At 48.5% G+C, this 12888-nt stretch overlaps 1 protein-coding gene across 4 annotated transcripts in view; it reads right to left on the minus strand.

Moving 5' to 3' along the window:
* LOC115613795 overlaps nt 1–11635 on the minus strand; it is a 57439-nt gene extending 45804 nt beyond the window's left edge. For 2 of the 4 annotated variants that reach the window (XM_030499760.1, XM_030499758.2), the window contains exon 1: nt 11114–11635. In XM_030499760.1, coding sequence (XP_030355620.1) covers nt 11114–11218 — 105 coding nt within the window. In that variant the 5' untranslated portion in view covers nt 11219–11635. The remainder of the gene's footprint in view (nt 1–11113) is intronic. The other 2 variants (XM_030499759.1, XM_030499757.1) reach the window with 1 other exon arrangement.
* Between the last annotated feature and the right edge of the window lie 1253 nt (nt 11636–12888).

Consider the following 12888-nt stretch of genomic DNA (forward strand, 5'->3'; position numbering starts at 1 on the left):
GCCCTCATTTTCCAGGCTTGCTTCATGCCAAAAACCAGCAAAATTCATGTTTTTGTAGGAATGCTGCACGTTTAGTCAGACACATCATCTTCTGCATGGGCCCAGAGTCCACTTGACCATTGGTGGTCTCACAGATTTGAGAAGCAGAGAGTCACTCCAGGCAGCAGAGCCCACAACGTGTTAACAATATAAATGTCATTTCTGTTGAATGCTGACCTTGCACAGACACAGGCAAACATGGGGACTGGCAACTCTCAGGGTGCAACTGGTGGGAACACAGTTGCTGAACACAGAGAACACAGAAACTGACCCTCTATTCTGAGGAACAATTGCTGAACTTGATTTACAGAAGCATTGGTTTCAGTTGGATTACCTAGATCTTGAGAGGAAAGCACTATGCTTTACATGCCACTACGAGGACATAAGTGATGGATGGGAGGAGGTGCATGGGTGGTCCTCTTACTGTTTTAAATCCTCTCCCTCATCCTTCCCCAATTCCACAAACGTGTGTTTTGAGCATAGTTTGTGTGGCAAGATTATGTTTATCTACTGCCTACAGCTCCTGCAAAGAAGTTATAACTGTGGCCAAACCCGACTAGAACTTACAGAGGTGACAGGGCACTGGCCTAGGCTTGGGGATTCTCACTTGCAAGCGGAGTGAATCAGATGACTCAATGCAGAGACAACTGCAGTGAGGCTGGCTCCAGCACTGGGAAGGGGCACCAAGAGATAGGCCAAACCCACAGGGCACAGCTGGGCTCCCTGCACTCCCTCCAGATCAGTTTTCTTGCCCCAGTCAATCTGCATCAAACCTCCTTTTCTCGATCTCCCCCTGCTCTTCCCAGGGCAAAGCTGAGATGAGACTAAAGATAAACACACGAGGGGCTTTCAGAAAGTAAAGAAAGAAATTAAAAAAAGCACACACACACACACAAACACCCAAACAAACAGCAAGTCCTAATGCTTCAACATCACTCCAGAGCAGTATGGTATACAGCACCAATAATCCTGTGGGGCATGGACATGTGGACTCCATAGCCACCAGAAACAGCAGACACTTGATATTCTCTGATCACAGGGAACTGAATGCAGCTGATGCTTACAGCTGAGGCTTCTGTATCTACCCCGGGGTCTGTTCTCAAAAGCTCTGGGCAAATACTGTTAGAAGAGCAAAACCAAAATCATCCTTTTGAACTCCAATCAAGGTGAACCTCCAAAAGACAGTGCTTGCAAAGAGACAAGAACAGACTCAGTTCCACACAGCAGAGATTCTTGGAAGACTAGCATTCACCTGTTAACTTACTCATCCTATGCAGGGAGATAGCATTTTACATACATTCAGAAAGGAATTAGCAAGGAAAACAGCGTAAAATGTTGGGAAGCACCCATGAGAAAGAAGCAGTGACCTACAGAACAGTTGTGCTGCAAAGAGATCCCTTTGCAAAGGAGGTCAAGTGCTCTGACAGCTCCCAGCATGGAGCCCTGGCATTCCCCTGGCTCACGCTCTGCAGGAGCAGTGTTACTCAGCAGTGTTGACACCACAAAGCAAAGCAGTCCAGAAAGACAAGAAGGAGCCTGAAGGATTAAAGACCTTCATTACGGGGCCTCATCCAACCTGCATTAAGATACAGCAGCTTAGCTCCATCTGTAATTTATAGCCCATTTGCTGCTGAACCTCAGCTCCAAACAGAGTCAGATTAAACGCAGCTCTATTTGTCACAGGCTGACAACCCTCTCAGACATAGGGGGAAGACAGCATAAGGGACACCTAGAACTGGAGAGGCACCTATAGCATAGCTAATTTTATCTGTAATTCATGTATTGAGAAAGGAGAGAATGAGAGATGGCTGCTCACACCAGCGCCAACCATTCCTGCTTTGGCCACAGGGATTTAAATACACCCCCTCCCCACTGGCATAGCTCTGTTGTTACAGTGCTGTGATGAGAAGAGGTCCCTCTGCACAGGCCAGCTTCTTGGGCAGTTCACAGCAAGTCCCCAGCACTGCATGGGTTGCCTCCACCAGAGAGGTACAGCTGACAGCAGCTGCCATAGGCAACACAGCTGGTAACGGTTGTTCCATTCCCTCCTCAACAGACCCAGAGAGGGCAACTGCCACTGCCCCGAGGTACCTCATTAGCTGAGGAGAAGCTGCCTGTGTTGGGAGACCTCACTCAGCACCCACCTCTGCTCAGCCACAGAGAACTACATTAGCCAGCTTTGCAAACACAAGGAACAATGCCTTACAGTCAGGCTGGAAAATGCATTTGGAGCACATGAGACATTTCAGCCTTCTCCTCCTCTAAAAATCCCACATTAACCCTTCTGAGTGCAAGCAGACATGAGCTGTTTCATCCCTATGGATTTACACCAAACTTGTGCTGTAGCACGGAGCAAGGCAGTAATACAGGATAACCCTTCAAGACCAGATCGTGGATCCATCTGGTCAGGCATCTTTTAAAGAAAGAGTTAAAACCATGTAAGAACTTGCAATAGCTTTCACTGCACCAGATCCTTTCCTGGTAGGCCTTGTGGGATTCCAAGTGGTTCCTAGCTGGGATAATCTGGCCAGAGGGGTGGTCTCTTCAGCCCACACATGGAGCAATGGGCTAGAGATGAGTGACACAAAGAACCTGAATGTTTACTATCTCCTCCATGAAATTAAATTAGTAAGAGGTAGGGCCTAAACAAACAAGAGCTGATCCTTCAGCAACACATAGTTAATGGTGTGGTATTTTTTTGCCAGAAGATGTTCTGGATGCAAAGATTTGGTGTGGGGAAGCAGACAGGTTTAGGTAAAAGAAGTTCACTGGGCTACAAACGTACAGACAGCAGTTCTTCTCAAGTCCCAGAGACCAAAATACATGCTGTTCTTACAGTCGCCCCTAGGTGCCCACTTCTGGCACCTGCAGGAGATAGGACACCAGGGGAAACAGGCTGTATAGGTCTACCACAGGACGGATGCTCTCAAGCCCCATTCATGCAAGCAGGCCACGCAGCACAAGCATTTACTTGCAATGGCACAACAAGGGGATGCACAGAACAAAACCCAACAGTGTTCTTGCAGATCCATCTCACCTCACTCACCTGAGGTGAGCCGGTATCCAAGCATCACATCATAGATCAGCACCCCCACGTTCCATTTCAGGGGCAAGACAGGGAAAGTTGCATTGCTGCCCTCTGCAAAAGACCACTGAGGGGTCTCCCAAGAATTACTTGTTCTGTCCAAGCCAGGATAAAGGGTTTCTAGGAACAAAAATATATACATGGAAGCTGCTGATTTTCTAAGCCGCTAGATTATTTCACTTCATCTGCTCCACACCAAATACCACTGTTCTCCCCTGTTAATGAGCCTTTGGCCAAAGAACTTTCATTTCTCTGGAATAACCAAGACCTAGGAATAAAACTTAAGAAAAAGAACTCTCCTACAAAACAGTCTGGCTGCAGACAACTGTCTGGAATAACCACTTGGCTTGTGTGTAGTCACTGGGTGACAGGATATGGAAGGATTATTTTGTATTTTCCCAGCTTACATCCAGACACACTCTCAGCACACTGGAGGATGGATCTAGCTGCCTGTCTGGCACCTTCCCGCACAATAGGAAATTCCCTGTTCAACCAAAGAAAAGTTTCTTCTCATCTTATGCCCATACAGAGCTTGGCAGATTGTGGCCTCTGATGACAAGAAGTAAGGACATCACTTAAAAAAATAGCCTGCATCATGGAAACAACTTCAGCCCATTAGGAAGGAGTAAGACGAGATGGATTTCTGAACAAAATGAGTGTGAGGGGACAGGATCTGTTTGCCATCAACAACTTGGATTCTGTGATCAGCTTGCAATCAGTGGCTGAAAACCAGGTTTGTAGCCCAGATAAATCAACCAGCTAACCAAGGCCAGTCAATAGTTTGTTCCCTAGAAGTGTCAGAAACCAAGGTCTGCCTACTCTCATAGTGGACATGAATGAATATTGAGGTATTTGGGAGTACTTCATCCAGGCATCTCCTGTCCTTTCATAAGCCTAAACTCAGATAAGGACCTGCCCTGCAGTCAGGCAACAAACCTCAGGTCAACCCATGCCTGGGATTTGGATTACCGCACATGGAGCTATGTGGCAGCTTTGGTGCAAACCTTCCAAGCAAGATACTTTCTTACATCCAGGTCCACCAGGAAGCTTTCCTAAGTGTCCACAGTATTTCACACTCCATGAAGGCTAGACTGAAGAGGTGACCAAGTGAGGTCTTCACATGATGTATTTTGTTGTAGCATTCCCATTCTGCTAGGGCTGTCTCAGAGAGAACAGCAGACATTCACCTGGCCAAGGAGTTGGCGTGCTGCAGTAATTACAGAGGAGGAGAGACTTCTTACCATGCAAGATCCACTCCCTCTGCCTCAGCCACCTCCTGAGATGCTTTAGCCTCAAAATGCCTGTCCTACAACAACTGAACAATTCATAATGCTGTATATTCTGAGGTACATGTGGAGGCCAGGTCAATGCTCAAACAGACCAGTCGATGGCAGGGATAATGAGTCTTAAAAGCAAGAACACAGCAAGAGAGGGGAGAAATGCCCAGAGGCACCCAGTTAGTCCAGAAGCAGCCTGTTTTGAACTGTGCTTCACCTGTGTGCCCTGTCCCCACAGCTTGGGCAGGCCTGTGCGCAGACTAGGATGGCAACAGCTCCGCAAGGCCACATTGGGCCATATGTCCTTTACATTGACTTTTTGGCCTGGGTCAGAGCAGAGTTTGCACTGCACAGGGAATGCTTTCTGTGCAGATAAAGGTCAGAACTAATTGGCTTTTCTCTAAGTCCTTGCCTGGTGTTCACGCTGAGTAGTTGTGGGTGGTACTGGTGCCTATTCAAAAACAGCTTAGCTGGCTTACTCTGCTGGTCGACGGTGGCAAGAGGACAAACAGGCTCTGCCCATGGCCACGTACAACAGTTACTGCAGAGAAAACAGCCCTGAGTGCACACATACCTGTGATGCTGGTTGCTAGGAAGAGTTGGGTCACCAGGCAACCCAAATCCCACAGAACAGGAGGACAGGGGCTACAGATAAATGCATGGGGGTAGGAGGGGTTGGCGCTGCCTACAGTGTGGGTAGAAGTGTATTTCCCACCAAAAAGGGAACAGAGCCCCCGATTCCCATACTGAGGCATCCCAACAACACTTCTGCAGCCCCAGCATGCTTGAGGAACAGTCAGAGAAGCTGGCCAGATTGGCCCTGCCCACCCACCGCTCCACAGAGATGTCCTCAAGTGGATGCAAGCCTTGCCTTTTACTTTAAAAAAAGGTGAACTCACTGTTTTGCAAGAGACACAATTAAAATAAGTTATGACCTGGGTCTGCTTTCTATTTTCACTTAAACTATAAGCTATTTTCCTGATCAGAAAAACTTTCAGCATCCCAAACAGTGCAACATAAATTCAGGAGCTATAAGACAGTGCATGACAGCAAGAAATGAAGTGCAAGGTCCAGCAAAGCAAAATCTGTTTAACTTCATGCAAAAGTTAAACACATAGTATTACCTTTTCAGAATTCATTCTTCATTCAAGTAAAAATCAAGAATTGGGAAATACAAGAAAAAGTAATGAGATTTCTTTGTGACACTGGTGGCTGGATTTCTCTTCTTTTAATCTAGCCCATATTTTCCTATCGGTCAGAGAGAAGGCAGCTGAGAGGATGTCCCACTGAACTATCCTAGCATCAATGAACTGCCCATTACGCTGTATCTGCAACATGTGCAATTTGTCTAAAGTCCCACTCTCTGGAATTAAGTCATTACAGGAGATTATCAGCACTGGATGTCAGCACAGGAAAGATGACAACCCTTGAAGATTTAGACATTAGAAGCCAAGTAAAAAGAACTCCAAACCTATTATTTTACAATGCCTCAGGCATAAGTCTCAAAAACTTCAGGTTTCTGAGTGGCTGGGATTGCCTGCTCTATCCTTTCCCTTGGCTAAGAGTCTATCACAGCATTTCTAACCCACTAATATAATTTTAGTTCAAAATATCACAAGCCTAACTTAAGGCATATTCATAGATATTCCAGTAGCCAAAACTGTACTTACACACTTAGATTCATGCAAGTGCTCGTGTCCCTCCTGAGCAAGAGCAAGCCAAACCAGAAGGATCTAACATTACCAGGTGCTAATAGGAGGAAAAGCAAAGCTGGAGGAATGAACCTGTTTGGTGAGATGTGCTGAAAAACCCGTGAAGGAGATAAAACCTTCATACACACCACAGCAGAGAGACAAAGGTAAATTTTCACTGCACCAGGCTGTCTTCAGCAAGCCTGAAGAGCAGAGGCTGGCTGAGCACGTGATAAGCAATCAGCCCAAAGAAAGAAGGAAATCAATCTGTCCTCATTCATACAAAGCATGAGCCCTTACACACATCTGTGAAAGCACACCCACTGTGCACCAATAATAACAACGCTCCTTCACTCTTCATTTGGTCTGAGGAGGAAAAAATTTAAATCACACACTCCTGGCTCTGCAGAATAACCGACTGCCACCAGGACACTGACTCACGTCACTGCCTGCAAGCCTGAGGTTCACTTTGCACAGCCAAGTGAGCCCCCTTCATATAGGAAGGATCAGGATGATTCCTAGGCTGGCCAGACTGGAGTCTCATAGGTGATTCCAGACACAGGTACCAGCAGAAAATAACCAGCATGACTTGCTGGTCCCCAGTGCTGTGCATGCACACATACAAGCTGCAAGGGTACATGAAGAGAGCCAACACAGTGGCTTTGTTAGTGCCTCGTCCACAGTTCTCTGGTAAGCAAGCATCAAGCTAAAATGATGTAGCAGAGAAATGCAGTTCCATGTCACCAGAACAGACTCACCTATGACTTCATTGAGCAACATTAAGGAAATGACAAACATGTCTGTCTTACCTCTGCCCAGGACAAAAAGGAATATGCCACGCACATAAGTAATTTAACAACTTTTGTGGATTAGGACATCAATTCTATCACCTCCAAAGCTGTCTGCGTCAACAGCAAAGTTGGAATGGAATTGCCACCCTTAAAGTGCTCAGTTTTCTTCAGCTACATGTTCCAGCCAGTTACTTTTTTAACACCCCACAACCCAAGTGCTTCATTCTGATAACACCTAGGGCCATGAATTAAGGGCTTAGTTTGACTGGCAATGTACAGACTTGTTCCAACGAGATGCTCCCTGCCCCAAGGAGCCTGCTTGCAAGCAAAGCTTACAAAATAGACTCGTACACTTTAGCTACTACACAGATGTGCAAGGGCACAAGAGTTGAAGAGGGATTTGGAAGAAATGCATTTGTGTGAGAAATCCCTAACCCAAGCTGCAGGGATGAATAAGACATTTCATTTGTAGAAAGCCTCAGGAGAGTACACCTAAGGGCTCAATATCAGCAGCCAACAGCAGTGCACCCTTAGCAAGTTCTCTGACTACAGCAAGCTGTGTGGTGCGGTCAGCACACAGCCATCCAGAGGGACCTGGACAGGCTTGGCAGGAGAGGAGGGCTCATGCAAACCTAATGAAATCCCATAAAGCCAAGTACAAGATCCTTCATCTAGGCTGGGACAATCCCAAGCACAAATACAGGCTGGGAGGAGAATGGATCAAGAGCGGTCCTGAGAAGAAGGACCTGGAGGTGCTGGTTGACAAGTAGCTCGACATAAGATGGCAGTGTGCACTCGCAGCCCGAAACCAACCGTATCCTGCGCTGCACCAAAAGGAGCGTGACCAGCAGGTCGAAGGACGTGATCCTCCCCCTCCACTCCACTCTCATAAGACTTCACCTGCAGTACTGTGTTCAGCTCTGGAAGCAACAACACAAGAGGGACATGGACCTGCTCAAGCAAGTCCAGAGGAGGCCACAAAGATCAGAAGACTGGAGCACCTCTCCTATACAGGCAGGCTGAGAGAGTTGGGGTTGTTCAGCCTGGAGAAGAGGAGGCTCTGGGGAGACCTTAGAGCAGCTTCCAGTGCCTAAAGGGGCCTACAAAAAATCTGGAGAGTGACTTTTTACAAGGGCATGTAGGGATAGGACAAGGGGGAATGGCTTTAACCTGACAGAGGGGAGATTTAGGTATTAGGAAGTTCTTCCCTGCGAGGGTGGAAAGACACTGGCACAGATTGCCCAGAGAAGCTGTGGCTGCTCCATCCCTGGCCAACAGCTGGTCTAGTGGAAGGTGTCCAACCCCATGGCAGGGGGTTGGACCTAGATGAACTTTAAGGTCCCTTCCAACCCAAACCATTCTATGATGATTCATGATTTAGCCACAGCAGCTGAAGGACTCTAAGCCAACTGGCTGGACTATGAACCGTAACAGCTCAGGAACAGACATGCTGCCACTTAGCCACCTCTGCTACAGTGGAACAAGCGCCTAGGGGGGAGAAAGCAAGATCAGCGGGACCTGACTTCCAAGGGTTCAAATTTGAACCCTAACTACCACACTTCACAGCCCAGCCACTCCTACCACAAACTGCTGGCAGTGCTACCCAAGAGCAGGTGAAACATCAGTCTGTCAATCCCTCCCTTCCCCTTACAGTGACTTCTGGTGAAAGGGCAATAAAAGGGAAACTAACCTCCTCAGCACCACCAACACCAACCATCAGACCTCTTGAGTCAAAGCCCTCTGAGCAGGCCCAGTTGTCAACTGCCCAAAGGTCAACTTTAGTAGGGAACAAAAAGAAGAAAAGTTCATTACATCAACATCCAAAGCTTGTGTATTTCCTCATTTCACTTACAGGAGGCAATGGCAGCCTTTCAGCTTCTCCCAGGAGCAGAAGACTAGGCAGACCTATCACAGCCATACTAAACCAATTCAGCACACATGGCACCAAAGTGAGGTCCTTAAAGTGGGCGGAAGTTTCATCCCCAAAAGATTCCCAAAGCTTGGCTGACAATCCAAAGTTGGTCAAATCTCCCAAGCTTAAAAAAATGAGTTGACAGTTTATCCAAGGACAGTCTCCTGGGACTTTGCCTAATGGTTGCAAGCTGGAAACAAAACAGCAGCTTGCTTTTCCTTAAATTCGGGAACTTCCAACCAAGGTCATAAAGTAGAAAAGCAAGTGGCTAATGAAGGAGAAGAGCAGCTAAGCACACTGTTTTTAAAGCTCTGGAAGCCCTTGGTTTGGGTGGTGGATGCAGATCAGTTTTTATTCTACCCAAATTAGATGCTCATTCTCCATTTACACTGCTACAGACCTGATTTTATGCTCACATCTAACTAACTTTTCACTAGGTTTTAAGACAACAGACTGAACCTTTTAAATAACGCACGTAACACACGCGCCAGAAAACACACAGACTTGCAGAGGCACAGACCAACATGAGGAAGTTGAGCAGGCAGAAGTCCGACCCATGCCCGGCAGCCCCACATCATCTGAGGGCAGTAGAGGGAGATGGCACAGGACACTTGGCCTTGTCAGAGGGTCCATGCACAGTGCAGCCATGGGAAGCTCCCACACCACTTGCTGCCTGTGACACCTACCCATTGTCCACACCTGCAAGGAGATCTGGCCCAACACCTAAGACATGGTGTTATTGTTAAGTGATTAGATGCTGACACAAGGCTCAACCAAGACCAGGCAGCTGCACATGGTCCCCAAAGGCCCACAAAACATGCATAAACCCAGAGTTTGAAAGTCTGGCTTTCTGCCCATATGCATGTATAACCAGCCATTGTACCACTGCCCATAGCAGGCTGCAACGACACCTCTGATGTCCTGTGCATCAGCCTTGCAAGAACCAGTGCAAGCTGAAGCCTCTCTTCTCTACTGAGCCTGCAAAAATGCAGACCACCTGTTTGCAGCAACCCCCCTGGCACTAATATGAACAAAATGGCTGCAGATACCCACTCCTGCAGGTCTTCCTGCATGTCTCCAAGCATCCTGAAGGCTGTATACACCCCCTCAGAGCTCTTTCCAAAGATTCTCATGGTTTCTGAACCTGAGGCTCCAAGAGACAAACAAGGCCTTGAAACACAGTGTTCAAGAGAAATCCCCCCCAGTCTCTGCAGAGATTCACGGCACTGAATAGGTCCACTACAGCCTAAAGCATTGCCCTTATTTTATTTCCAAAAATAAAGTCTAATCCTGCCTCCCCCAAGAACCACAGAATGCGCAATCCCCACAGGAAGAAGTACACAGACACAGCAAACTTTGAGGAAGCATCAGCACTGCTTCTAACCAAGTTGCCATCAGCGTGTCCAGTGAGCACACAGAAGTGCAGCCACACAGCAATCCGCCCTGCGCAACACATACAAAAGACCACTAGAGCCTGGTAGACGGATCCCCAGCCCCTAACTCAGGCAACGAGGGCTGCTACTTTTCCCAGATCCCTTCTTTGATTTGTGGCCAGGCACTACACTTCCCACAGTACTGATGCCAATCCAGAGCAGCTCTGCTGATTTCAGGGGGTATCCCTGGGTTCACAACACTTTTGCCAAGTCAGGATCTGGTAATTTTTTGTAACTCACTCATCACGGCTCCATTTTATCCCATTGCATATACGGCTCAAAAATTCCTCCTTGCATTTGGCAGGAAAGGCTTAGATGTTCCTTATCCTGAATTTGTGATCCTCATTTTTCTTTTAAGCACTAAGAAAGGATGTAAGCAGAGTGTGGAAAGGCATGGGCCAGTGCAGTGAGCCAGACTGCAAACTCCAGCTCAGAATCCGGCCTTCAGGACCAGAAGAGAGAAATGCAAATAATGAGCTGAAAGGCATTTTAGGCAAATCATGTTTGTACAGTACCTGGCACAGTGGGGTTCTAGCCTGGCAAGGGCTGGGAGGTTGCACACATACAAAGGTAACTAGACAGACAAGCAAATGCCTATGTAGTTAAACATGAACCCTGTTAAAAGTAAATACTTCTAAAGGACAGATACATCTCCCTTTATCCACCTTTCTGTATTACCTATTGAATTCTGCAGAACAACCCGGAGAGCAAAGAAACAGGACTTCAGTAAGAGGAACACAGCCTGGGCCAGCTCAACTGAGCACACTGGCTGAGAGGAAACTGGCCAGGCATAATAAACACTGCAAGCTATTAGCTCCTCAAGGCCCCGTTATTAGTTACCTAAAGGGTGCAAAAACCAACAGTGACAAAATGGGCTGTTCTTACCTTTAGCTGGAAAGGTTGAATTTCGTTCAAACTCTGGTTCCTGAGCTTTTTGGTGAGGATCTTCAGCATGGTACAAATCCGACGAGCCAAGAAAGGGTTAAGCATACACGCACGCCTCTACATCTGCCGAGCCGCCGCTGCTGCGCTCGGAGGAGCTCCGCAGAGCTCACATCCAGCACCCCAGGTACACGGCGGCGTGGGGGGGAGGCTCCGGACAGCCCGCTCCAGCTGTGCCTCCCTCTGCTCCGCCACCGCACTGTGTCCTACAGCCCTCGGCGGTGGGAGGGTAGAGGGAACCCCTTTTCAAAGCCTACAAATAAACACCAAACTTCCTTCGCTTTCCACCCCCTCCCCGGCTACGCTTCATAAAGGAGGGAGGCGCAGCTGGCAGCGCGCTGCAGGGGACAGGCGGCATTGGGCGCAGCGCTTACAGCGGGCCGAGGCGCCGGGCTCCGCTCGCCCCGGGCGGGTCCCGCACAGCCCCGCATCGCGCTGCGCTGACCCCGGGCGCCGCGCGCCCCCGCGCCCGCACCGCGACGCGCAACTTGTACCAAACGGCGCGGCAGCCGCGGCGCCCATTGGCCGCGCGGGCCGGGACGGGCGGGACGGGGCGGGGCCTCCGCTTAAAGGGGCCCCGCCGGCGTCACCGCGGGTGCCGGCCGCGGCGTGGAGTGGGGTCAGACACGTAGGGACGATGTAACGAGATAGGGACAGAGCACCCATGGAACGCTGGCTGCGGGATAGAGAGTCATCCTGCAAGGAAAGGCCTCGGTTCGGCTCCAGTGAGCAAAGAAACTTTTCTTAAAGGAGCACGGCAGGCAGAGCCCGAGCCAGAACCAACAGTTCTGCTGTTCGGACAGTGCCTTCTGAGAGGTGCCTGCTTCAGAAAGTGCCTCATCTGTTAAACCATACTGCTCTGTGAATTCTGCATTCACACTGCGGGCTTACTTCCCCCCCAGTTCACACCAAATTGAAATCACCATCCAATCTCATGTCTCTAAGATATGTTGTTCTAGGTGCTTCTGGTTTCCTTATTGCATGAGTACAGAAAACCAGGGGTAGCTCACATGAGCAGGTCACTAGGTGAGCATCCTGCTTCCAACAGGAAAGAGTAAAATGCCAGATGAAAGCAGAAATCCTCCCTGTAGATATGCAATAGTATACCTAAATGTTAGGTAAGAACCACTCCTGATCCCTAACTGTAATCAAGGTGTATCCCAAAGCCCAACATCTGAGAATCTTTTACGATTTTCTTACCCCCAGTGAATGTCACTTAACAAGATTTGATTTTATTTTCCATACAAAGCCCAATTCCCCAGCCTTTATTCATTCCTTATTCCAGAGCCACCAGCTTTCCTTGCCTGTGAGCTCTCACCCATAAGCCACAGTCAGCCTAAACTACTTGCTATGGTTGCTTTCCCACATCTGAGCTGTCCAGGTCCAAGCAATGGGACAGGCACGTGCCAGGGCCCAGTTGTTTGTCTCAGGACAGGTGAAGCTGAAAAAGCTCCCTGGAACAGAGAAGAGCAGAACCTGCTATGTCCCTTGCATCACCTCACAGCCTCTACCCAAGCTGTCACCACCCCACTAAGGCACAGAGTAGCAGTGTGGTGGGTTCCTGCTCGGCTGCCTAACCTGCTCTGGGGCCAGTGCTGCTCAAGACAAGTGGTAAAAGCACGTGCCCATGAGGCACTTGTGATGTGAGAGAAACTAATACTGTAATTCCTTGTGTTAACTCTGCTTCTCCCACCTTTGCCTACATGTGTTCCAGCAGA

Source organism: Strigops habroptila, chromosome 10, assembly GCF_004027225.2.
Source record: "Strigops habroptila isolate Jane chromosome 10, bStrHab1.2.pri, whole genome shotgun sequence".
NCBI lineage: Eukaryota > Metazoa > Chordata > Aves > Psittaciformes > Psittacidae > Strigops > Strigops habroptila.